The sequence below is a fragment of the Egretta garzetta genome, unplaced genomic scaffold, assembly GCF_000687185.1.
Source record: "Egretta garzetta isolate BGI_Z169 unplaced genomic scaffold, ASM68718v1 scaffold309, whole genome shotgun sequence".
NCBI lineage: Eukaryota > Metazoa > Chordata > Aves > Pelecaniformes > Ardeidae > Egretta > Egretta garzetta.
This window is the reverse complement of record NW_009260764.1, coordinates 201,563-227,562: the sequence shown is the minus strand read 5'-3', so window position 1 is coordinate 227,562 and position 26,000 is coordinate 201,563. Positions and strand designations below refer to the sequence as shown.

Genomic DNA, 26,000 nt, shown 5'->3' with positions numbered 1-26,000 from the left:
CCAGAGAAACCCGGGCAACTGCGCTGCTGCTTTAAACTTTGCAATAAGTTTTGTGCAAAAAGCGTACAAAGCAAACAGCTGCTGGGTTAATTAAGAAATGACTGAGGGAGGCCAGTTGATTGCTAATGATGTATGCAGTTTAAGTGTGGCAGTGGTGGTCTTTTACGTGAATACCGACATATATTCCCCAGTTAAGAACCTCATATTTAGAGGTTCTGAAAAAGGCTTGGGAAACACCTTCTCTTTCTTAAACCGATTGCATCAGTTCTGAACTGAATGTTACTTGACTCGCACTGGGAGGAAAAAAAGATGTCATGAACACAGAGTGACAAGTCTTGAGATTTTGGTTTTACAGTATGTAACTTGAAGAGGAACTGTTCAAGCTAATTGGAGCTGCAGCCTGATGACTGCAGCCAGGAGCTGCCAGCAGCCAACCTCATCCGAGGCCGAGCGCGGCGGAGAGGAGCTGAGCCCATAAGACGGAGGTGGCCCCTCCGAGCAGCGGGCGTGCGAGGCAGGTTCTGGAAGCCACAGCGGTGACATGGAGCGGTTGTGTTGTGGACAGGGCTTGGGCTGCTCAAAGGGAGCCGAAGCAAATCGGGAGCCTACGAAGCCAGGCACCGCGTGTCTGGGTGTTCAGTGAATCCTTTTAAAGCACAAACCTGACTTTGGTTGCTTTGTTTGATCTCCTTTCTGTTCTGCTGATAGTGTTGTGAGTTAGTTGCAGTGATCTTTATTCAGGAAGCATCAATAATGTTTAATTCTGTGCTCCTGAGGACAATCCAGACGTTCTGAAGGTGCCTTTTCACTGCCAGGACAGGGAACTCGAGCTCTTGACCAGGTGTTCTGAAACACTGTAGTCAGATGCTTGAAAGCAGACAGCAGCTTTTATCTCAGGATCTTTGTGGTTGCCTGAAGAATAAGGTACAGACCAGGATTGTGTTAGGAGTCCTGAGGCTTTCGCAAGGATTAGCTGACTTGCTTTAGCTGTCAGCATTGTATTTTAGATTTAACTGACGCGTGCACGTGGTGATTGTGAATTGGTTCTTTCACAGCGTGCACGGTGGAATTCTGTTTTCCTTGAATATCTTCTAGTCCAAGAAATCTTGCTGCAGTGAGGGAGTGTTGTAAGGCTCGTGCTATTTTTCATGCATTAACGTTTGGGGTAGGTCTTGGTTTTCACTTGCAGCCTGGGCCAGCATGCTGTTGACAATCAATAATTAAGGTGCATTGGGAATATTATTAAATGCATTGTGAAAAATATGATTGATAATGGCCTTGCTGTGCCTGCTTTGGGTTTTGGTCAGTTGGGCATGTAATATATTAGTAATTTATTGGGAAAATGGAAATCTGTGCATTTCAGGTGGGTGAAGTGCTGCCCTAATTGTTGCCAGCGATGTTTCCTAGCTAGAAAACCAGGACTGTGTGAAGCACTGAGTCTTGCTGGCCCTCTTTTTTTAGCAGGTGAGGCTTCCTGCTTCCCTCTAGGTACAAACTCCCCAAATTGTCACAGCTCACACGGAAGCGATGGACACCATTGACACAGGTGAGGGTGGTACCATCTTCATACGGCACAGCCGTGCATTTGCTTTGCCGAGGGATGAAGGAGGCCCCCCTGGCTCTGGGGTGCTCGTACTGGCTGATGGAAAAGCCATGCTGCGTTCAGCAGAAGTAACTCTCCGGTGACCATTAAAGCTCATGTGTGCTTTGAGAATTACCTGGGACGTTCGGAGGACTGAACCGTTGTTAGGTGGTATCCTGCAGTCGGTGCCAAAGGAGCTCTGCCTGTTGCTTTTGGTGTGACACCAGCTTTCTCTCTTTTTTTTTGGGTTTCCTTCGCAGCCTGGATAAGCTTTGAAAAGGTGGCAGGTAACTGCCCTGGCACGTGGCCGAGTGCACTGCAGATGCGTGTTTCCCTGCCTGTTGTGTCCCCCAGCCAGCACAAGGCTTCCCTTTGCCAACCTCCCATAGGTTTGCTGACCTTCGCTTTTTTCCCCTCTGCTTACATTTCCACTTCTGGAAAATGTTTCCATTCTCACCTCACAAGTTTTATTAAATTTTCTCTTAAGATTTTTCACTTAGGTTCCCTTTTAGAGAGTCTGCTCTGGGAAATCCGTCACAAACTCAGTGTTAATACTTCGGTTGCAGGATAATTTGAATTAAAACAGAATGCTTTAACAGAAACTCTGAGGACTTTAATTTTTATTGGCTTAACTGAATCTGTTAAACGTAATTTAGGCTGTTAGAATAAGAAAAATACTCTTTGCCATCCTTTTGAAAAGATGCTTCGATAGTCAATTTTGAGGACTTGCTGGAGGAGAATCTTTGATCCACATTTGTTGAAATTAGAGGGAAGCTCTGCTGAGGAGGACAGCTTTGTCAGCTCATGGATACCAGCGAGTGTTCCTAACCTTTGTAACTCTGTAAAGCTTTAACCTCATCATGAAAGTTCCCGATAGCAGCTGGGAGGATTGTTCTGCAGCCAATCAAACGGGCTCGGGTTTTGTTAGCCTCAGTTAAATAAGCAAGGATTGATATTTTGGCCTTCTCTTCAGAAGAGCCGCTTGCCAGACTGGAGCAGCGCTGCTCCTGGAGCATAGCGGGCTGTATTTTCAAAAAGCTTATGTAAATTAGGGACTTTTTATCCTCTCGGAGTCCATGGTGTCTTGCTACTAAGACGCATGACATCAGGGCTGGGTCTTGCAGAATTACATTACAGGTCATTAAGTGTTTCTAGAACAAAGAGGAAGTAGCCCACGCTCTGTTTCAGGTGTGGATTTCAGCCGTTGTATTAATAGGTCCCCTCATCGCTTTATCAGCCTGAATCTGTTTATCTGCTTAGCACATTTCACTTGGACCTGTGATTTCTGAACTTCCATGTTACCACGTGTGTCTTTCGGTATTTGCCAAAGCGAGTAACATCATCTGCCATGCTCGGAGCTGCTTTTTACTTCTGATCGCCTCCAGAACTGCAGTAATCTCCCCAAAACGTTTCAGTTTCACTTTATCATACTTATTCCTTAAAATTACTTTCAGCTTGAGCTAAATGCTAACCTCAAAGACGTAAGGTAGTGAGGCAGTGTTTATTTTTATAAAATAATGAATCATCTCCCAGACGTGTCTTGTCTTTTTTCGCTTTGATGAAAAGCAAATCCAAAGCAGCAGTGGAATCTGCCAGGTTTTGGTTCTGGAGAAGGTGCCCCCGCTGACAGGTAACGCTGCGTCACAGGAGTGACCAGCAGTTGCGCCGAGTTAGGTTTTGAACTTGCTGAACTACACTGACAGCAAGAGCGTGTGGGTGCAACAGGTTACCGGGTTTTTCTTCTGCGGTTGTTTTGTCAGAGAACAATTAGTCTGAAAACCAAGAAGGGAAATGTACGTGTGTGCTTTCACACCGAACTATTTCCAGCTCTTCTTGCTGTTTCCAGCTGTGTTCTTCTGCTAAGATTAATGAACAGGGTTGGGGGGGGGGGGAGCTCAGTTGCTGTGTAGATTAAATCTGTTGTGCATGGGGGATTTTGAATAGGGCCTTGCAAAAATTGTGATCTTTGTTTTTCCTTCTCTCGTGATTGTCTTGAACCTCTCCAGTGTTTGGAGGCTTTTTGTTACTGAATTTGGGCTTGTCCTTGCAGCAAATAGGTTTGGAATTAGGTGTGACCTTGGCAGAGGAATTATCTCTAAAGCTATTGCAACTGCTTCCTTATCCTTTGCTTTATGTTTGAGACCTGGTAGTAAGCCGCTCCTTAACTTCAGAATCTGGGAGGCTGGCCTCTGAAACATCAAACTTCCTTCTTTGTGAGATAGGAGCTAGGATTCATGGCTTTTGCCTTTTAAATTCAAGCAAATGGCACAAATTAAGTGGACTGTTGTTCAGTGTCTGAAGTGACCTGTTTGGAGGAATCTCAGTTGCTTGTAGGGTGTTAAGAATTCTTGGGAGGAGAATTTTTGCAAAAACATAGGTTTCTTGTCTACGTGGAAGGAGTTAGTTTTGTCCTGGTAGAGCAAGAGCCATTGCAATGCTTATCCTCTGTGCTGTTGCTGGATTGTGGGACTCCTTACTCAAATGCCTTTGAGCTTCTGTGCCATCTTTTGCTGTAGAAATTAGTGTTTATCTCTGTCAGGGTCCAGGCTGGAATCCAGCAGTTTCTCTTGTCTGTCTCATTAATTGTTCACCCTCTAACGATGGTCCTTGTTGGCCCGTCTCAAAGTGAGATGATCCTGTTCCCCCCTCCCAGCAGGCTGTGACGGTGTGTGTGTGCGCCTTGGCACTTCAAAAATTTTAATCTCCTTGGTTACAGGTTTAAGGAAATGATTAGCGTTCATTGATGTGTATAAGACGTAGGTAAACTGGCGGGGAAGTTGGGTAGTACACAGGTAAGTTTGTGAGGAATCCTGGCATAGCGTAGGTGATGCTTGGTTAGTATAGATGTCACTAATTCAGTAAGTCATTAGTTTCTTCTCCTTGAAATATGTTTTTTTACCTTCCTTTCTAGGAAGGGGTCTGGAGGAGGGAAAATTTCCCTTTCTGGTGAAAGGGGACTGGAGCATAATGACAGTCAAGTCTTTAAAAGCTTATGAGTTACCAGAGTCCTTGACGGCTAGCCGCTTCCTCTGCTGATGTTGTCGGATGTCAATAAAGAGAGGTTGAAGGCAACACTTCTAATGGAGGTAGAAATGAAATACTTGGAAAATACCAAGGATTTTCCTGTTTTGATTAATGAACAATCAATAGGTGTTTAATAGCTGGTTAGACACTTGAGATGTGGAACTCTATAGAAAATCACTAAATTCACCTGTATTGTCTGGTTTGACTTCTAAAGCATCTTTGGATTATTTTTCCTAATAAAAGTGTTCCGGTCTCTTCAGCAGGTAACATCGAAAGGTGCTGGCTTAAACCCTAATGCAAAAGTGTGGCAAGAAGTACCCCAAGGGAGTGGTGAGGCTGTGCCACCAACAAATGGCGCAGAGCACTCCTGGCAAGAAACAGCGGCTGCACAAGGGACTCACACCGAGGGTGAGATGTCGCGGGCCCGTGTTCAACGCTCGTTGCGATACGTCCCTTGCTAGGTAGTGCTGAGGGTTCTCTGGAAGACTTCAGCAGTGAGAAGCAACCTCTTGCTCTTGAATATGAAATGAATGTGTGAAGGCAGCAGTTCCTGGAGATTATGGGTCTGACCAGTGAGTTTTGGTTTAGGGATTCAAGGTGTTCAGAGCTGCGCTCGGATGGAATAAGTCAGCAAGTAACAGGATCCAAGGGGCCCGGTGATGACTGAGTAACGCGCTAAGAGGGAAACAAGATGCTAAATGTGTAGAAATGGATTCATGACATGTCTTGTTCGCCATCGCTGCACTTTAGTTACTCTTGACCCTGTGAACAGGAAGACAAGATCTGAGGGCCACCTACAATCCTGGTAGATCGCTGAGGTGCTGCCGAGAACTGTTAGACAGTAGCGTTTGTACTGGAGCAGAAACTGCAAAGCATCCGTGCTCGGCTTCTTTCAGTTTAGTCTGTATTCCATTTCAGTCCCTGTTTTCCATCCTTACCACGTGGTAAGTCCTGTCTAATACTAAATATTCAAATGGTTCAACTCTTCTGATTTGGCTTAGGCTTGGTATGAAGCCAATTGTGTAGCTGAGGTTACTCAAAATACGGCAGAGGCCTGTTAAGTAGGAAGCAGAAGATTCCCTGGAAAAAGGTTTAGGGTTAAAGAAGGGAGGATTCGGTTTGTGTGGCCCTGTCAAAAGCTTCTGGACAGTCAGCAGAAGTTTGTGCACTGGCTCAGAGAACCTCGTTTGTCTCGTCATAACAATATGAAGCAATCATGGCAGCGTTAACGCTGCTGGAAAATGAAACGCGGTTTTTCCAAATACGTTGTTCTTGCCTATAAGCAAATTCTAACGTAAGCAACTGAATAGTATCTCTTCTCAAAGTCTGTTTTTTAGTGGATTCATCATTAGTGTGGAAAAGATCTAGCGGAGCAGTTGATTTTTTTTTTTTTGAACAATCTCCTTTGCCTGACTGTCAGATTAAACTGACATTGCGCTTGTTTCTGTCGCAGGCAGCTGTGGTGAAGACTCAGCTGGGGTGTCCTGAACAAGAGATTGGCCAATTTCAATGGCATTCCACTGCTTTATAACAACTGCTAGGTGCTCCCGAGTCCTTTGTACACATACGAATCATGTAATATGTTGAAGTGATGTAAACTATTCTAGTGCTTTGTTTTTAGGAACCTTGTTTAAATATCAGGTGGAAAGCCTGGTTTTTAGATCCTCTGCCACTTTGGGGGATCTTTTTATTTCATGATCTTATTATTTACTTATCCCTGAAACCCTAGTGCCAACCAGATCTTTCTGAATTGGAGAGGTAGAAAGTGCTATCTGCTACAAAGTAGACACTGAAAGTCTAAGAAGCGTGGACTAAGTCTAAACACTTCCAGTTACAGCACTCTTGTGCAGTTGTTTTAATGTTGGTAGCCAAAATTTTTCAAACGGAAAATATTCCCGCAAGTTATAGTAGATTTTCTGTTGATGATGTGTTCTTCTGCCAGGTAACATAGAGATTTCAGAGGATAGCTGCAAGCAATATGAAGTGATGTATTCCCCGTCTTGTGAAGCCACAAGAAATGGCACAGGAGTTGATGAAGCATCTGCAAACGGAATTGTCCTAGCAACTGAAGATCTTGGATACCAAATCTATGAAGTGTCTGGTGAGTCTACACGTTGGAATACCACTGTCAGTATCCGTAATCCTCTGAAGCCTGCTGCAGTTATGATGCGACTTGTAAATTCAGAGTAGGAACTGTGAAATATTCCCTTCGGGGTGTGTTCAAGAAGATCCGAGCCAGCCATAGCGCTTGGCCAAGTAGGTGGAAACCATGGGATCTAAGTCATTTTGAGAGTGTGTAGCATGGAGATCTTTAGGCACATCTCATGACCTCTTCTTCTTGGTCCTACCCAGAAGGATTCATTCTTTTACTGTACAATGAAACGTGTTCTTGCATTGTCTTCTTGCCATGAAACTGAGATCTGATGGTGAATGTTGTAACTTCTAGGTGAAGGCAGCTCCACTGTGTCCACAGAAGACATTAGAGAATGTTTGAAAAAGCAACTTGAATTCTGCTTTTCACGGTACAGTACAGTTAATTCAACTTTGTGTAAACCCTTTTATTAAAATTGTTGACAGATTTTTCCCTTTTTTGGCTTGGTACATGCTGTCATCTTCATAAAAATGTTAACTGAGAGAGTTGGTTGTGATTTGAACAAGATTTGCTAAAATGCTGTAGAAACCCTGTGGTACCTTTCAACTGCTTCAGTCCTGTCCACGTGTCCTTGTCCTTCAATGAGAAGCGAGTGTGACTTCTGTGCTTCCCAGTGGCACCACGTTGAAATAATTTAGCTGTGTATTACCAGAAGAGTTCGCTTTGGCAATATCCTTTTTCCAGACTGAAGTGCAGAGCACTGTAACTTTTGTTAAGTTTTTTAATTATCTTACTCTGCTTTGTGTTGATCTGCTAGGATTTTTTTCCAGGAGAGAGAATCTTGAGTACGTTTTGGCTAGAGTTAGCTGTGCATGGTGTTGGTGCATATTTAAGCCTGCGGTTATCCTGTTGTTTTGAAGCTTCTGTAAGTAAAGTTCAGGATTTTTTAAAAATTGTGAACTTATGTCTTTTTAGTGAGAATCTTTCGAAGGATCTCTACTTGATGTCTCAAATGGATAGCGATCAGTTTGTTCCAATATGGACAATTGCCAACATGGAAGGTATTAAGAAGCTGACAACTGATATGGACCTTATTCTTGAAGTTCTGAGATGTAAGTCTGGGTGTTTGGTGTCCGTATTAGCAGAACAAAAATCCCTCCGTGCTTTGGAGAAATGTATTGGTCCCTTAGCTGGTAATGGCACGTTGTGCTGGTAAATGGTGGCAGAGATAAGTGGCTGTTGCAGACTCCTGAATTCTCGTTATGCTTTATAATAATCTGCCTAAATCTGCCCCAGTAAGAGGCTACTCTAAGATACTGCTAGCAGTGAAAGTCTTACTCTGAGAGTAAGCCTAGTCTTCTGATTCAGCGCAAAACTTTACTAGAAATGATAAAACTAGAAAAAGCTTATGCAAAAAAGTTAGCTAGAATTATTCTGACATACTGTGCTGTGCTGATTCTGCACATGGCTGCTTCTGGAAACAGTTGTAAGTGAAATTTTAAAGTCTCTATTCTGACTTGATTTCCTTCCTCTTGCTTGAACTTTTCCTGTTGGGGCTCTGTCTAGGAATGTTTTATATCCTCTTACTTGAATTTGAGCTGGGAGGGAATTGAATCTGGGACTGAACTTTTTAGATACCTGAGCTGTAGATGGAGGCAGCATCAGACAAACAGCTAAAATGTACTGAAGATCTAACGGGCTGTAGCTTGTAAAACAGTCCTTCACCCCGAATTCAAGAAATCTGGTTTCTTAAGCAGTCCACCGCAGTTCTTTGTCCCAAGCTGGATGATGGAGTCCAGTACTGGTGAGGTGTTTTGCGATGCGCGATGTCCAGTATTAAGCCAACTTTTATATTCTAATTTTAGCTTCTCCTATGGTACAAGTGGATGAGAGAGGGGAGAAAGTTAGACCAAACCACAAACGATGTATTATCATCCTCCGTGAGATCCCTGAAACAACACCTATAGAGGTAAATAATAGGCTTTTATTTCTTTCTATTCTATTTGATGTTTGTGGAAGGTATCTTCAGCAGTGCTTCAAACAGCAAAATGTTGCGTAAAAGGTCAACTGGTATTTAATTTGATTAAACAGATACCTTTCTTGTAAACCACAGAAGTGATCTACTCTGCCTGGATGTATTGTCAAAACAGCCAAAGGCAAAAACTTGTTGTTGTTGTTATCCCTTCCCATTATTTACTGATGTATTAAGTAAATAAGTAAACTTTTTTCCACCAAAAATTGAGCTAGCTACGCTTTTCTGGAAGGAAGTTTGAACTGGTCTCTTTTCAGATCCGAAAATAAAATCAGTCCAGGGCATAGCTTGGAGTTCAGGCTGAATTTTTGTCACGGTGGTAACTTTACTTGGAGTCAGATGGCTGTTGTGGCAGCAAGAAATGTTATTAAACATTTCTCATTCATTGTGACCCAGCGTGAGCTGAGCTCATTATGTTCAGAGAAGGGAGGATAATAAAATTCCTACTGATATTTGGCTAACAGAATGATTTAGTTCTTTGTTTCCTAAAGTTGTAACACAGGGTGTTTGTCTACTAGCATTTTTAATTAGTTCTTTTAATGCAAATGCTGAACAGCTGCTTTGCCCTCTCTTTAAAATCTGATTATTGCAAAGGTGTCAGGTTGCCTTGATTTAGAAATATTTCTTGGAATCATTCTTGTCTTAGATGACTCTTCTGATTGAAGGCCATGGTTTTGCTACCTCTTTCATATGGAAATATCGCCAGTATGATGCTGATCATGATTTTCTTACCAGATGGGCCTGCTATTTTTTTATTCGGGGATCTCAGTAGGCTGGGCTAGTGTTCTTGGGCTCAGAAACAGGTAGAGGATAATTCAGTGTCTGGCAGACCCATGAAGGAAATAAAAGAACACCCCTGATGGAGGGAAAATTGCAGCTGAGGAGCTAGAGTGTAAGCTTTTGTTGGTTTGCTGTTCAATTTACAGCTTAGAGCTAGGTCCCCTAACTGCCTGACTTCTTCTCTCCCCTAGGAGGTTAAGGCTCTGTTTAAAAATGAAAACTGCCCCAAAGTGATAAGCTGTGAGTTTGCTCACAACAACAACTGGTACGTTACATTCCAGTCAGATACAGATGCACAACAGGTAAGGCTGCCTTCAGCTGTTAATGGCATCTCGGTTTTGTTATTAATACTTGACTTGCTCTAGAGAATTGCACGCATGCTTCCTGCAGCTAAAAGAAATGTTTATTTACTGATCCCCCCTAACCCAAAGGTTATTGCAAATTCTAGTTAATAAGAGAAAAAAGCGGAGAGGTTGCAGGGTTATAGTTCCCTTGTCTGCCTCGTGCCTCAGTACTCTCTGGCCTTAACTGACATCTCGTATCCTGAATTTGAAGTGTTAATGAGTTTAGTTGGGCTAGTGGGGAAGCACATTGCTATGTATTCGTCTTAAATCACGTAATGATAAATCATGCGATATCCTTGGAGATGTACAATTTTCTCAAGGTATTCTAATGGTAATCTTTGTTGTGTCCGCAGGCGTTTAAATACTTAAGGGAAGAAGTCAAAACCTTTCAGGGCAAGCCAGTAATGGTAAGGCTGCTTTAAATGAGGTTTCAGTTTGTGAATTGCATGATATATTGTTTCTGTTTGAGAGCGTGCATTTGTGGCGGGGGAACAGAGGAATTGGCGGTGAGATGGTTCATAATGCTTGCTGTGTAGGCCGTTAGCTTGAATGAGCTCGGGGTAGCTTTGAAAAATTACAGTTCAGTGGCTGCTGGTTATTCACAGTGCTGCTTCCCTTGAGGTGTGAAATAGGTTCCTGTTTCGCCTTTCCTTCTCCGCTTTCCCCAGAATCTGGGTCTGCAGAGCTCAGGAGATGGACTCTTGCCATCATGGGTCTCTAGCTTGAGTTAGCCGCTCTACAAATAAGGCTGAAACAAGCTGCTTGTAGTGAGAGAGGACCTGTCGGAATTGGAGCCTGGACAGTTACTGCTGTAGAAAGCAGTGTTTATCTTAAACTTGACAGGTTCTTCAGCTAAAGCAGCGCGTGTGTCCTTCCCTTTAGCACGCTGTAAGAACGTAGTCTGTATTGATTTTTATCAGAGTTTTTATTTGTAAGCAGTAATCGACCTACTTCCTTTTCACATCCCTTCTTTTATCGTTTCAATAGGCAAGAAAGATTCCAAATTCTGCTGCTCCTTTTCTCCCAATTAATGTGTGTGATGCGATTTGATATCTTGCAGGCAAGGATAAAAGCCATCAACACATTTTTTGCTAAGAATGGTTACCGGGTAGTGGATTCCAGTGTCTATACTCAGCCAGTTCAAACACAAGCACAGTTTGCCTCGCCACTGTTTATGCAGCCTGTATATAGTCCTCAGCAGTACTCTATTTACAGCATTGTGCCTCAGACGTGGTCTCCAAATCCCGCACCTTACTTTGAAACACCACTGGTAAGTGACAGCTGATGAAAATGAGGGGAGGCAGCCCAAAACATCAGTAACGATTTGGTTGACAAATCAGTAGGGTTAGTGGGCTTTTCAGCTGTAGAATGCACAGGTTTCCTAGTCAGATCCCTCTGGTTTATGATTCTTCATGTTAAGTCATGGACCTGGTAAAGCAAGACTGTCATGCCGCATGTCTCACCATTGGCTGCCATTCGTGTCAAGACATTTTGGTGTGAAATTCCGTGATCCAGTAGCTGGTGTTACTGGGAGAGCTTTGTAGCTCTTGCAGGAGGACTCTGATGCTAAAGTAGATGTGCAGACTGTTAACCTGGTGGGGTTTGCTCTGTAGTAGTATGTTTCCAACGTACGATTACAACAAAGTGCGGTAGCCCAGCATAAAAGTACAAACGGACTAGATAAATAACTGCCGAAGCTCATCTGGTAAAACTGCAAACGTTTTTCTTTTTAGTTCAGCCATTGAGACTGTTCTGTCTGTTGCAGGCCCCCTTCCCTAACGGTGGATTTGTGAATGGCTTTAATACACCAGGATCATATAAAACAAATGCTGCTTCTTTGAGTATAGGTCGCCCATTCCATAGAAATCGGTAAGATAGCTCTGTCAGTTGTTTGCTCTCTGAGAACTTACAGTGTTGAGATCCTGATGTGTTCCTTGCACTTGTGAAATGCAGTGCCTTCTGGTGGGGCTAGGTTACTTGTTTTGTTTATCAAATATGTATGACGTTTTTCAACTCGATTTATAAAATAAAATTAAAATCAAGGTGGCAGCTTAAGACCCTAAAATAATGGACATACGTGCTGGAGAGAGCAAAGGTAACTCCTTTAACAGCCTCAGAGGAATTTCTGCAGACAAACAAATAACTTCCTCTTAAGGTAATACTTCTAATTATGTTTGTTACATGCAGATTATAAACTCCTGCAGCACAAACGTAAGCTTCTCCTGTTGTGTGATTAGTCTTGCAGAGAGCCATTCCGTTTATGCAGCTGAGAGTTGCATGCCCTGACTGCTGTATGCTAAAACTGCTTGATGCTGAGTCTGTAACTGTAATTTATTTGCTTTATCCCCATCTTTCCTGATAACTGTAAGGACTCGGATATAAACACTGGGGAGGAGGACGCAGCTTTGTATTTGCTGGAACAGTACTCTCTACGTACAATGGAGTAGTAATCTCTTTGTGTGGGTGGAAATTGTTTTATTTGCAAGCGCTCTCTCTGTACTCAGCATGCAGGCTGGTAGCATGGGAATTGCGTTTTATACTGTTTGAGAAATCGGTTGACAACTGCCAGTACCATCAGAGGGTTTGTGATGCAGTTCAGTTTTGTGGCTGTTGGCGGAAGGTGAACTTCGGAACTTGGTCTGCGGTGACTCAAGTGTCTTAACACAGGCCACGAAGCTGGTAGCATGACTCAGAAGATGGGGCAGCCGCTTCAGTTACAGCTGCTCAGCTCTCAACTAAGAGCTTTTTGTAAAGGTGGTTTCGTTTTTTGCCTTAAATTGTGCCCAAACTTGAAGCCTGTAAAACTCTGACGTATACGGATCCTCTCAGAGGCATTGATGCAGAAACTGTACACGAATTGTATGTACCCAAACATTAACATCTTGAAATGCCCTCATGTTCACTGCTGCCTTACAGAAAACATCTGTGTAATCCTTAAGCTTTTAAACTTCTCTTGGTTGCGCTAAGACTTTCCTTTGTGAAACTTCAGTCATTGTGAAGTTACAGCTTTAGGGTCAAGTGTGTACAGGTTCTGCTGGTCCGTCGTGGTTGTCTTATCTTTCCTGCCAATCTTGCTCAGCCTTTGTGCCAGCACAGAGCTCTGTGTTTGCGGTAATAAATCTTCATCGTCTGGAAGCAGACATTAGTTATGCTTAAGCAGGATTCCTTTGCAAACAGGAGGCTGCTAAGGCAACAGTGAGGCAGCCTTGAAAGTTTGGCCCAGTGATGATCAAGTATCGCGCTAAGAGAGAACAGGTCCAACAGTCGACTGTCTGGGCAGCCTGCACTTCATGCTTTTCCTTCTTTTTGCTCTCTCACACCATCTCTCCTTCTCTCTGCTTTTTTTCATCCTTGTCTTTCCTTGCCTTTTTCTGCTTTGCTCTTCTGCCCAGACAAGATTGTGGCCTTCTCAATGACGGGTAAGATTATGAGATCTGAGGGCTGAATAATGACTTTTAAGAACAAATTGAACAAAATGGAAGAATTTAGCTAGCTTACCTCCTTGTCCCTGTGGTCTCTGCTGATGGAAAACATAACCTTATTGGGGCCTTAAAACTGGTTCTTAATGCTTCTTGAAGCTGTGAAGTATGGATCAATCAGCGCATCTTCTCTCGAACTGCAGAAGAGTTCATTCGGAGAGGTTCATCCAGCTGCTGCTTTTGGGTTTCTGTCCTGGCTCATTACACTTGATTTGTTTTGTCATACAGGCAGTTAAGTATTGGATTTTTCTCTGTAGCTAAACGTTTGTTTAAGCCAGTCACATTTATTTTGCCCTGCTTTGCTGCAGCGTCTTGTGGGAAAGGAACATTGAGTCTTTGTGACAGAGAATCCTCAGTACTCATATTGGCTAAATTGATATTTTTCTATCCAGCCATCTAAAAGGTAACTTAAAATGTCTCTGGCAAAGCAGATTCATTTGACCACTCAAAATTGGGCTATTAAAAGGTGATTTTTGTTCTGCTTTCTGCTTGCATAAGAAATGCTGCAAAACTTTCAGCTGTTAATTGCAAGGATATGGAGAAGCGCATCAGATAGCGGTGGGGTTGATTTTTAAAATGCCACAGGACGATGGCTGAGCAGAGGTAGGAATCTGCTGCTGCTTATAGCCACATCACTTACTGCTGTTCTGATTTAGTGCTAACAAATGATCATTTGTCATTTGTTGGATTCTTCTATTTTGCTTTCTTTTCCTCCCAACTTAAGTTTTCTGGCCAAGTGGGAGAGAACAAGTTTATGGGTGGAAGCTGGAAGGAAACTACCTCTCTGTTAGGCAGTCCAGGGTCTGTGGCATCCACAACATGCCTTTCCATATTCGCTTAGCTTACGGAAACCAAAAGCTGCATGATTTATGGTCTGTTGAAAGAAAAGACCCTTTTTCGGGCTGCAGGCTGCTCCTTGATGACTCCGTAAGAGTTGACGTAGTCAAGTTAACTTCTCCTCCCGGACAGGAATCATACTGTGGCTGGCAGTGGGAGAATTTCTTCTGATTGCATGGAATGTTATCTTGGCATTGTTTAAAAACAATAAGCATGCAAAATCCTCCTCCTGTCCCTAAATTATGAGATGTGCAGGGTTAACTGGAGGGGAAGGATACAGTTTCAAGGTCCTTGTCTCACTTGCTGAAGCTGGTTGGTGCTGCATGGAAAAGACAGTGAGGTGCAGAAGTGGAGAGTAGTCTGAGGCACCTGAATGCTGCTCCAGAAAATGGTTCCGTGTTATGGTAGGTCAGAGTTTTTCCGGGTAATTCTGCGTTGAAGACCCTGAGCCTTAACTTGCAGAAGCAGTGAGCATGCACAGCTGCATCTGTGTTCAAAGGAAATAGAGCTTTAATGCAGAATAATCAATAACTGGGTAAAATGTCTGGGGTCTTGTAGACTGGAGAGTCAGTGTTGTGGGTGTTTGACAACAGGAGCGGTGAGACTGAGATCCAAGCTCTTTGGGGGGGTGGGCTCTCTGCTACCCTGGTCTTACCGCCCCTGTTCTCTTCAGCCTACTTAGTCTTCACTGGCTCCTGGCTTCTTGTTTCAGTTCAGTATTTTTGCTTGTGGCCAGATGAGTTTGTTCCTCAGGCTTGGCTTACTTCTCCAGATAGCTTTCAAATACCCCGTGCCTGTGCTGCAGGCCCAGACAAATCAAGAATCCCTCTTCGTGTTCTTCTGGCTCTTCTACCACCCCTAGGTTTTGGAGGTTTTTTGTTGGTTGGTTTGGTTTTTGGGATTTTCCCCCCCCTCTTCGGTATCTGTTGGGCAGTGATCTCGATGCTTTCTTCAAATGCCAACACTTGACGGGAGGGGAGGTTGCAAGAAAGCTAGAACAAAAGGAATAGATGGAGGTAAGGAAGAAAAATTCCTTTGTTCTTGACAAATATATGTAGGAAACAACTCCTGTAATGGAGTTCCAGTACTTACTGACCTCCTCCTTTCTTGTCAGCTACGAATTAACTGTAGTTGGTGGTAGTTTTGCATCTTGCTCTTTAAACTCTGGATTAGACAGCTGCTGCTCTGTGTCCTGCAGCGTGAAGCCTCACTTCCGATCGTCTAACAGCTCCGAACATGCTGTGGAGGGTCCAGCTGCCGTCAGTACCATGCCAGTGGGGGATGGACCACTGAACAGAACCAACTCAAGGAATTTTGTTATGGAGCGACATAACAGTACGTTAACTGGGCACCAAGACCAAGGTTATTCCCAGAAGGATTCTCCTACCGCACAGATGGAGCAGAACGGAGATTATGGCATCGGCAGGGGCAGGTAAAGAACTCTGTGTGCTGGTTTTTTGCTGTAACACAGCCATGCAGTTGGGAGATGGTGTTGGAGGTTCAGGTGACTCGCATGAGCCAAGGATCACGAACTGTTGGCACAGTATATATTTCTGTAAAGACCAACCAGGAGAAAATTGACATTTAAATAAACCAGGCGTGGTAAATACTTCACTGGGAAGCGTGAATGCTTCCGGCTTAACTGCACAGCTCGTAGTTACTCTGCAAACACCTTGCAGTAAGATAGCGAGGTGTCTTTATTTCAGAATAACTGCCTGATTTGTCCCCAGAATTAAAACGGTGGCTGAAGTAAAGTTGGTATTTCTATTGCTGTAAATAATAATCAAATCCTTGGTTGGGGAATTTGATGCTCCCAAACATTGTAAGATCAACTGGTTTTAGTTTGTGTCTGTTAATTCAGGGTTTAGACACTTAAAAAGAAGTGACCAAGACAGATATGTGAGAAATCAGATGAATAAGTTTATTACTATAAAATTATAGGGTACTATTCTACAATATTATAGTCTAATTGTCACTGTGCTTGTTCAGATGCAATGCTCTAGGGTACCTCCTCCACGGGGAGAGAAAAGAGAAATTGTTTCCTGTATTGGCTATGTTCCAAGAGTGTAAGAGCTTTGACCCCTCCTGAAGATGGAGAACATCCCAGAACTGTATCTTGAGAAACATCAGTAGGCTGCTGTAAATCCCCCGCCACAGGCTCCCCTTTGTGCAGATGAGTGCGCACTTCAGCTGGATGAATGTGCTGACTGACTTTTTTTTTTTTTTTTTGCCTTTAAAGGAGGAACGTTTTCAGAGGTCGGAGGAGACGAGAAGATGACCGGGTTTCAGTAAGTTCCACTTCCCTTATCGCGAGGAGTTGCACAAAGGTCAATGAGTTGGCTTTGCGTTTATTGAAGGAATGGCACGGTTCTTAAATTTTTAGACTATATTGTGGGTGTTCAGTGTTTCTAGGAAGTTCCCTGACACTTGCTCAGTGCTTTTAACGCCGGGTGTTACGGCTCTGTTAACGGGTATTTTCCTTCTCTAGAGACCTCAGCCTTCAGCAGAAACAAAGACTCAGACACCAAAGTTCGACTTGCTAGCATCAAATTTCCCACCTTTGCCTGGCAGCACAGCAAAAATACCGGGAGAGCCTGTGCTGGAGAGCAGGATGTCCGATATCGTTAAAGGAGTCTGCAAAGAAAAGGTACCCGCTCTTGCTTCTGGCACGCACACGGGAGCATGCACGCGCTGTCTCTCCCTTCTCCTCTGCTCAAAGAATCGCTTTATGCTAGAGCTGCACATTAGAGTGCTTTAGGCCCAAACATCATGCTGTGTTTGTAATGTAATAGTGCGTTTTCTGTCTTTCTGTTCTTGGATTTCCTTGGCTTTTTCGGGTGTTTAGCTGAAGCTCCTGTAATTACACTGTTGTAAGCTCGGTACTGTTTTGGAATAAAGCAGGCAAGTGAGGAGTGTTGGCTGTTGAAGTAGGAACAGTTTGTTCGTAGGCTAGGCAAGGCCTTTTTCCAGATGAATCTGTTATTTGAGCTGGTGGGACTAGGTAGCGATAATCGGGGTGATACAGCCTTACTTCTCGTTTTATCCGCTATTTGTTTTACCCATAGGAAAGGGTGATTGCTTTCGAGGCGATGCTCCAAAAGAAGTGGAATTCCTATAATCAGTACTTGAGCAGCCTTTGGAAATACCTCACCTTTCAGATGCCTCGAACTGGCATATTGAGGAGCAATTTAAGCACATCTGCAATCTTCCCATGTTTTGCAATTTATGCTTTGTCTGCAGGAAAGCAAAGATTTGCTGCCCAGCTGTCCAGCTCCTGCTCAGGAAGAACAGGCGCACAGCGCTGTCCAAGAGCCTGTGGCGAGTGTGAGTTCACCAAGTGAGACTGAAGCTGTGGTGGTAAGGTACGCAGATGGCTTGAATCAAGAATATTAAAAGGTCTATCAAGGTGGCAATGATGTTTGTTGTTTCTTCTCTGTCTGTGGTAGGGAGCTTCTCTAGAGGCCCCTAGATATGGAAATAACAATCGTGGTGGTAACGGCATTGCCGTCCTGTTCTGTAAAAAACGCAGTTGTGGCTTCAAAGAAAGAAAATACTTTCCCCAACAGTAATATTTCTGTTAGTAGGTTTTAATGTTAAATTGTTCTTGATTTAGCAGCACGGGTCAGCCAGAGAGCAAACCGGAAGAAGTGTCTGCTCAGAAAGATGTTACAGGCCACGCTTCCCCACCGGTGTCTGTCTCTCCCGTCAGTGCTGCAAAGCCGCCGAGGACAAATACCACTTCACCTTCTACTAATGCAAGTGCAGCTCCTGCTTTGCTGATGCAGGTAAGGCAGGGGCGAGTGGGGAGCATGGGGAGCTTTCTCTTGGATGTGCTGAGGTAGCACCTGGGACCTTCTCCGGTGCAGTTTGCCACAGCTGTGGTGTGATCGCTGACTGTACGTGTTCTTGCTGCTGTGCCCGGGACGGTCTGGAGGAGCGTAGCGTGGTTATCCCGGTATGTAAACCTTGCTCTTCTCCCTTGGTCCCAAAGGAGCCGCGCAAGCTAAGTTATGCTGAAGTTTGCCAGAAGCCCCCAAAGGAGCCTCCTCCAGTTCCTGTTCAGCCCCTTAGGGAGCATCGCACCAACATAGTTCCCCCTGCCAAAGCTGAAGAGAATGGCACACCTGAGAAGGCTTCGGAGAAGGCTCAAGACAAGGCTGAAGGTCGAATGAAGGATTATTCTGGGTTCCGAGGCAACGGGCCTCCCAGGGGAGCTGCTGGGAAAATCAGGGAACAGAGGCGCCAATTTGGACGCAGATCATCGCCTCAGGGAGCACCTCGACGTATCGGCAAGGAGCAGTATGTGCCACCCCGGTCACCAAAGTAACACTTGTCCAGCCAATTATTCTCTATTTAATTTGAGCTGTGGACTAATTGAGCAGCAAAGGAGACTGTGAGAAAGAAGTATTCATGAAGGGGAATACTGAACTGGAGCGTGGCTTGTGTGGAGAAGTTGTGGAGGGTCCCAAAATTCATCTCTAAAAGTGATTTCACAAATGCTGGAGGATTCCAATCAATATAAATATAGAGATTATAATTTTTGTATTTTTGTTTTTAATTTGCAGAGGGTTTCCTGCTTGAAATCAGTTTTGGGGTTGTGAAACTAGCGTTTTGACAAAGTGAAAGAATATGAATTGACAAATTAACCTGTCCCTCAGTGTAGGAGGAAAAGGATAAGAGAATATTATTTTTGAAAAATGAGCATTTCTGTAAAATTAGAACTTTTTTTAACCTATTTAACATTTGGCTCGTCGGATGATGTGTCTGCCATTGATGGCCTTGCATTGCAGAGCACGTCTGCGGCTGAGGTGCTTGGTCAGCGTGTGAGTGGATTGAGTGCAGCCAGATACTGTTGTCATGACTTAGTCACTGATGATAAAAACTGAATGTACTACTGTAGTAAACTTTGTGTTTCCAGCTTGAAGTGTAGTCTCTTGACCTTACTAATAATTCATTCAGCAAGCTTTTTAAACTATAATTTTTACACGATACTGGATTGTAGATCAGAGCACATGGACAGCAAAAATTGTCTTGTAGACGCAGTTGGAAGGAGGCAGAAGGGAGCACGTCAGAATTTTTAATTTGCCCTTTCTCCTCGCCTCCTTTTGAGGGCAACTTCTTAGGTTTGTGGGCTTTGGTTGGTTTTCTTTTTTTTTTTTTTTTTTTTTTTTTTTCTCTTTTTCCTTGCTTACTTTCTCTAATCTCTTTATTACAGACTGTTGTGCATTTATCTCGGTATGTTTTCCTGAGGCAGGCCCAGTATAGGATTGGTGGGTGGCTACACAGTACGTGATGTTAGCTTCGTGGGGGAAGAGGCTGGAATTCCGGTTGCAGATGTGGAATTCTGCCGTGCAGGTGGGAGCTCTGGGCACAAGAGTGCTGCGCACCCCCCCCCAGGGTTAAGCTGATGTCTCTCTGAATGGCTAAAGAAATGGCGGAGGGGTTGGGGGTGCTGTGGGGGGGTTGCAGATGTGGAATTCTGCCCTGCAGGTGGGAGCTCTGGGCACAAGAGTGCTGCGTGCACCCCCCAGGGTTAAGCTGATGTATCTCTGAATGGCTAGCGAATTGCAGATGTGTCTGGGTTGTCTGTGTGCTGCCCCATCTTTATGTTCTGGAGTAGGGTATTGGATGCTGGATGCCAGAAATCAGGGTTTGTCTCTACTGGGAACTCACTGTTTACAGCTGATGTAGTAGCAACTGACTTCTTTTAACTGTTTAAAGTGGAGTTAAAGGTAAAGAGTTAATCAAAACCCCTCGTGTTCAGAGAAGCTCTTTGGAAGGTAGCGTCTTGCCTAGCTGTATGCTGACTAAATTTGCAACACTATTGTGTAGTAAGTGGTTAAGTCGAAAGGTGATTACCGTAATGACTGAAATAGGAAAATTCAGTGCATTCATCTGCCAAAATCAGCATGCCAGGGTTCAAAGTTCTGTATAAAGTGTTAGGGAAAAGTAGCTTCCAGCAGTAAGAATCACACTTCTTTTTTTCTTCTTTTTTTAGTGAATAGCAAGTGTACAAATTTAAAGTCGTAAGTTGTGAACACTGGAAAACTCAATTGTGATATATACCGTAAACATCTTAGTAATATATGCTAGTGTTGCCATTAGAATGAATGTAAGTGGCAGTTAAAATAACTGTGAAAACTTTCATCTTCTGATTTCTTAGCCAGATAACCCGTGGCGACTTCTTATTCAGTAGGCATTCTCTATCAACTGCTTTGAGAACACTCATATCTATTTTTATAAATATATATATAAAGCCAGAGTTGTCATTTCTCTAACTTATTATTCAGCTTGGCGATTGCTTTGATTTGATTCATAACACAATATAATGTATTTATGCAGTTAACTGTTCATTTCTACGCATGTTATATATATACATATATATATAAAAAAAAAAAAAACCAAAATCATTATTCTTTTTTAAACTACCTGTACTGGGTTTGGGAGGTTTTTTTTAATTTAGTAAAAAAATCGTTGATCACGTCTACAGTTTAGGGATGCTTACAGAACCCTTCTCCATTTATTTCGATAATGCTACGTTTGTTGGAATGATAGAGAAGTTTAAATACTTAAAAGCGTTGAAGTTCTGAAATGAAATCCAAGTTAACTGTTAAGTCATTTTAAAGGCGATAAACAATTACTGCAGTCAAACTGGAAAAACACAAACCTGTATGATAGCCGCAGGTGTTTAGGGTGGACGTGCACGGTCACCGCGAAGTTGGGGAAGCGCTGGGGTGCGGACGGCTGTTGTGGGCTGTTTGCTGTTCCGAGCAGGAGCGGTTTGGGACGAGGCTCGTGCAGGTGCCGATCGCTGGCCTCCGTGGCAGGGGCAGCGTGCGAATTCTGATCCACGCAGGCATCCGCTTTCAGTGCCGCACGTAGAATAACCTTGCGGTGCTGAAAGTGTCTGAATTTTTAACAGTTGTGAAATGTAACTTCTTCATTTATTAGTTGGGGAGGGGGAAAAAAAATTAACCGCGGTTCAATCTTTCTTGTAAGGGTGATTGGAAAAACTTGACCGTGGACAGGATGCTTTGTACGTCCTGGGTGTGCGTTTTCCAGCAGCAGATTATGGCTCTGTATGCAAATAAGTCTGTAAACCTGTTGGCTTTTTCCAGCATATTCAAACTTTTATCAGGTTAGGGCGCTAGTAATTATTTATTTAATAACCCACTTGCAAGGATTTAACATTAGTGTTTCCCTTCCCCCCCCCTCCCCCGCTGCCATTTGTAACTGTGGTTTTGGTTTTTTTCCTTTCTTTTTTTTTTTTTTTTAAACCTACTGCTAAAACTGCACCATCATACTGTGCCAGGCTAACTTTTTTTTTTTTTTTAAACCTACTGCTAAAACTGCACCATCATACTGTGCCAGGCTAACTTTTTTTTTTTTTTTAAACCTACTGCTAAAACTGCACCATCATACTGTGCCAGGCTAACTTTTTTTTTTTTTTTAAACCTACTGCTAAAACTGCACCATCATACTGTGCCAGGCTAACTTTTTTTTTTTTTTTAAACCTACTGCTAAAACTGCACCATCATACTGTGCCAGGCTAACTTTTTTTTTTTTTTTAAACCTACTGCTAAAACTGCACCATCATACTGTGCCAGGCTAACTTTTTTTTTTTTTTTAAACCTACTGCTAAAACTGCACCATCATACTGTGCCAGGCTAACTTTTTTTTTTTTTTTAAACCTACTGCTAAAACTGCACCATCATACTGTGCCAGGCTAACTTTTTTTTTTTTTTTAAACCTACTGCTAAAACTGCACCATCATACTGTGCCAGGCTAACTTTTTTTTTTTTTTTAAACCTACTGCTAAAACTGCACCATCATACTGTGCCAGGCTAACTTTTTTTTTTTTTTTAAACCTACTGCTAAAACTGCACCATCATACTGTGCCAGGCTAACTTTTTTTTTTTTTTTAAACCTACTGCTAAAACTGCACCATCATACTGTGCCAGGCTAACTTTTTTTTTTTTTTTAAACCTACTGCTAAAACTGCACCATCATACTGTGCCAGGCTAACTTTTTTTTTTTTTTTAAACCTACTGCTAAAACTGCACCATCATACTGTGCCAGGCTAACTTTTTTTTTTTTTTTAAACCTACTGCTAAAACTGCACCATCATACTGTGCCAGGCTAACTTTTTTTTTTTTTTTAAACCTACTGCTAAAACTGCACCATCATACTGTGCCAGGCTAACTTTTTTTTTTTTTTTAAACCTACTGCTAAAACTGCACCATCATACTGTGCCAGGCTAACTTTTTTTTTTTTTTTAAACCTACTGCTAAAACTGCACCATCATACTGTGCCAGGCTAACTTTTTTTTTTTTTTTAAACCTACTGCTAAAACTGCACCATCATACTGTGCCAGGCTAACTTTTTTTTTTTTTTTAAACCTACTGCTAAAACTGCACCATCATACTGTGCCAGGCTAACTTTTTTTTTTTTTTTAAACCTACTGCTAAAACTGCACCATCATACTGTGCCAGGCTAACTTTTTTTTTTTTTTTAAACCTACTGCTAAAACTGCACCATCATACTGTGCCAGGCTAACTTTTTTTTTTTTTTTAAACCTACTGCTAAAACTGCACCATCATACTGTGCCAGGCTAACTTTTTTTTTTTTTTTAAACCTACTGCTAAAACTGCACCATCATACTGTGCCAGGCTAACTTTTTTTTTTTTTTTAAACCTACTGCTAAAACTGCACCATCATACTGTGCCAGGCTAACTTTTTTTTTTTTTTTAAACCTACTGCTAAAACTGCACCATCATACTGTGCCAGGCTAACTTTTTTTTTTTTTTTAAACCTACTGCTAAAACTGCACCATCATACTGTGCCAGGCTAACTTTTTTTTTTTTTTTAAACCTACTGCTAAAACTGCACCATCATACTGTGCCAGGCTAACTTTTTTTTTTTTTTTAAACCTACTGCTAAAACTGCACCATCATACTGTGCCAGGCTAACTTTTTTTTTTTTTTTAAACCTACTGCTAAAACTGCACCATCATACTGTGCCAGGCTAACTTTTTTTTTTTTTTTAAACCTACTGCTAAAACTGCACCATCATACTGTGCCAGGCTAACTTTTTTTTTTTTTTTAAACCTACTGCTAAAACTGCACCATCATACTGTGCCAGGCTAACTTTTTTTTTTTTTTTAAACCTACTGCTAAAACTGCACCATCATACTGTGCCAGGCTAACTTTTTTTTTTTTTTTAAACCTACTGCTAAAACTGCACCATCATACTGTGCCAGGCTAACTTTTTTTTTTTTTTTAAACCTACTGCTAAAACTGCACCATCATACTGTGCCAGGCTAACTTTTTTTTTTTTTTTAAACCTACTGCTAAAACTGCACCATCATACTGTGCCAGGCTAACTTTTTTTTTTTTTTTAATGGGGGGGGGGAATAACCAAGTAAATATAAAGGCTGTGAAAACCATAGTTTTGTGTGCAAGTTCTCCTGCAGTACTTGTATTGCATGGCAAACATTAACTTAGATGGGCTAGCTGCTACATTCTCATCCCCAGGATGGGCTCAGGCAAGTTGTCGTGTCTCTCCCCACCAAGTTTGCCTGTTCCGACAGATTGGGGGGAAACAGGGACAAAGCGATCATTTGGGAGCCGGACCGGCTGCTGGGACGGCTCAGTGGTTTCATTGGAGCTGTGTCCTGTTACCAGCAGAGGTGAAGCTGTCCCTTGTTCAACAGCGATGTTCAGCGTGCACTTGAAGTGACAAATAACCAGTTCTCCGTGGTTCCTTCTTGGTAGCTTAACCACATGATGTAAAGACAAATTTTCCTACTCTGCTGATACTAAATACCAGAAGGTGCAAATCACACGTGACTTTCAGTTTCAGGAACTGTGACTTGCTTTCCGAGTTGTTGACTTTTGTTAGCCACAGAAGTATGCTTCCCCAGTTAAGTTCTTTTCCAAATTATTGTGCATGGAAAAGATTGGGCCGCTCTCTTGTACTTCTGCTGGGGAGTGAAAAGAGAAGTAATTATTTGCATGTGATAGTAAAATTAAAAGTGCAAAATTTTTTTTCTTTTGATTTCTAAAATTAAGTTAGTTTTATAGTATCTTACATTTTTTTTTTTCTTTTTTTAAAAAAAAAAAAAAAGTTAGCCTGGCACAGTATGATGGTGCAGTTTTAGCAGTAGTAGCAGTAGTTTAAAAAAAAAAAAAAAAAGAAAAAAAAGAAAAAAAAAAAGAAAAAAAGTAACCCACTCTATTAACCAGAAGAGAAAGGTGATACTGTGGCAGATCAGTAGCAAATAAGTGACTTAATCAATGCTTTACTGTAGTTAAATAGCTATGGCCTTACTACTTTGTCAATATCAGCTTAATTGTCTTGGAAATGTCTGCTATTTTTACTGTTACCCAAGTGGATGTTCACCTGGGGTAAAATATCTGGTATGTACAGATGATATTTTAAATTTGTAAAATGCGCCATTGTATTACAGACGATGCAACAGAAATGCACTTCGGGGGGAAATTGCTTCTGATAAGTTTTTTTGTAAATCCTTGATTACTACAGATATGCAATAGAATTTTTGTTTCTAATTTTGATATTTCCTTCTGAAACATAAGATTGTTGCCATTAATCTGAATGATTTATCATGCTCTTCTTTGTGTGTATATATTACATATAGTCTGAGCTTCCTTTAGGATGGTACATAATTTTGGTTTGTTGTAGTATTTTAGTTGGCTCTTCTCTTAAGTGCCTTTAGCATAGGCACTTCAAGAGGTTAACTGAGTCTGTTTTTAATGTACAGTTGGGAGGACTTGAAATGGAGTTAAAGCAACTTATTTCTGAAAAATCCATCTGCAAACTAACCTGTAACAACTTTAAAATTTTATATTTAAGAACCAGAGGTTTATTTTTATGGAGCTTCAGTTATGGATACAGTTTCCAAAAATGCAACTTCAAATGTAAACAGACTGTGCATAAATGGTTTTTGTTCTAATTTTTATAGAATACAAAATATTCAGATAATATATTGAGCTCAAGTTACTACAGACATCTTGTTCCTCCCGGATGAATCCAGCTTCCCCTTGGCATTTATGATCTCTCTTCAAAGTGGTAGGGCTTCAGTGAAAGGAGAAAAAAAGCAACCTATCTGGCTTCTATACTTTGTCTGTTCTGGTATATTCCTGTTGTCAAAACTGTCCAAAACAAAATTTGTGTAAAGTAGGTTCATGCTTTAAATGTTAAAATGATAATACATGTATTTGTATTTGTTTTTGACATTGCCAAGGTGCTATGGGAAATTGAAATAACAGTTAGAAAAATAAAGCTGATTTAAAAAAAAAAAAAAAACACAACAGAAAAAAAAACCAAAAAAAAACCCCCAACAACCTCTTAATTGCATGTGTTGCTGTTGTGATGTTGAACCGGCTCTCTTCTTTTCTAGATACCTCCCATTGTCCAGGGTGCGAGCATTTTAGCAAATACTCATTGCTCTGCAGCAAGCCTGACCTTTGTGGGTTTGCCCCCACTCTCAGGGCTGGAATTAGGAGAGCGGTGGGTGTCCAGGAAGGCTGTTAGACCCTGACAGAGAGCCGAGATCCTGCGTAGCCCTCCTCTCCTCCTCCAGCTGTCCCGGGCACCGACCTCGGCCTTCTCTGAGAAGCCGAGTTTGAGGTAAACTTTCCTTCTCCAACAGGGCAGGCAGACAACGCCATTGAGGGTTTTTTTGGGTTGTTTTGGTTGGTTTTTTTTTTCGGAAGGTGTTTCCCGCTCCCTCTGAAGCTCGGGGGTGGCAGGGGCCTTGCCCCCCCCTGAAGGAGAGGGGTGACCTCCCCTGAAGGAAGCGCGGGAAGGG

General features: G+C 42.3%; 1 protein-coding gene across 4 annotated transcripts; it reads left to right on the top strand.

The window, feature by feature from the left end:
- The first annotated feature begins 6 nt into the window (after positions 1 to 6).
- On the top strand, positions 7 to 18,756 carry LARP4 (La ribonucleoprotein 4). 4 transcript variants are annotated; one of them, XM_035901504.1, is made up of 17 exons: positions 7 to 1,464; positions 4,494 to 4,668; positions 4,867 to 5,014; positions 6,549 to 6,707; positions 7,053 to 7,128; positions 7,674 to 7,810; positions 8,564 to 8,667; positions 9,702 to 9,812; positions 10,208 to 10,261; positions 10,915 to 11,124; positions 11,620 to 11,723; positions 15,369 to 15,602; positions 16,410 to 16,458; positions 16,659 to 16,817; positions 17,411 to 17,532; positions 17,787 to 17,955; positions 18,162 to 18,756. In XM_035901504.1, exons 2-17 carry the CDS (start codon positions 4,618 to 4,620, stop codon positions 18,495 to 18,497), a joined length of 2,223 nt encoding a protein of 740 aa, XP_035757397.1. In that variant the 5' UTR covers positions 7 to 1,464; positions 4,494 to 4,617; the 3' UTR covers positions 18,498 to 18,756. The 4 variants fall into 4 exon arrangements, 3 of the variants coding, with proteins under 3 accessions (XP_035757397.1, XP_035757396.1, XP_035757398.1); XM_035901503.1 differs by having other exon boundaries at positions 17,784 to 17,955; XM_035901505.1 differs by lacking the exons at positions 7 to 1,464; positions 4,494 to 4,668; positions 4,867 to 5,014 and adding an exon at positions 5,025 to 5,550 and having other exon boundaries at positions 17,784 to 17,955.
- Positions 18,757 to 26,000: the final 7,244 nt, after the last annotated feature.

Excerpts from the sequence above, each read along its gene's own strand:
- LARP4 (XM_035901503.1), top strand. The coding sequence starts at position 4,618 with ATGTTGTCGGATGTCAATAAAGAGAGGTTGAAGGCAACACTTCTAATG. Across the intron at positions 7,811-8,563 it reads TATTCTTGAAGTTCTGAGAT|CTTCTCCTATGGTACAAGTG; the intron begins GTAAGTCTGGGT and ends TTCTAATTTTAG. Across the intron at positions 9,813-10,207 it reads CAGATACAGATGCACAACAG|GCGTTTAAATACTTAAGGGA; the intron begins GTAAGGCTGCCT and ends TTGTGTCCGCAG.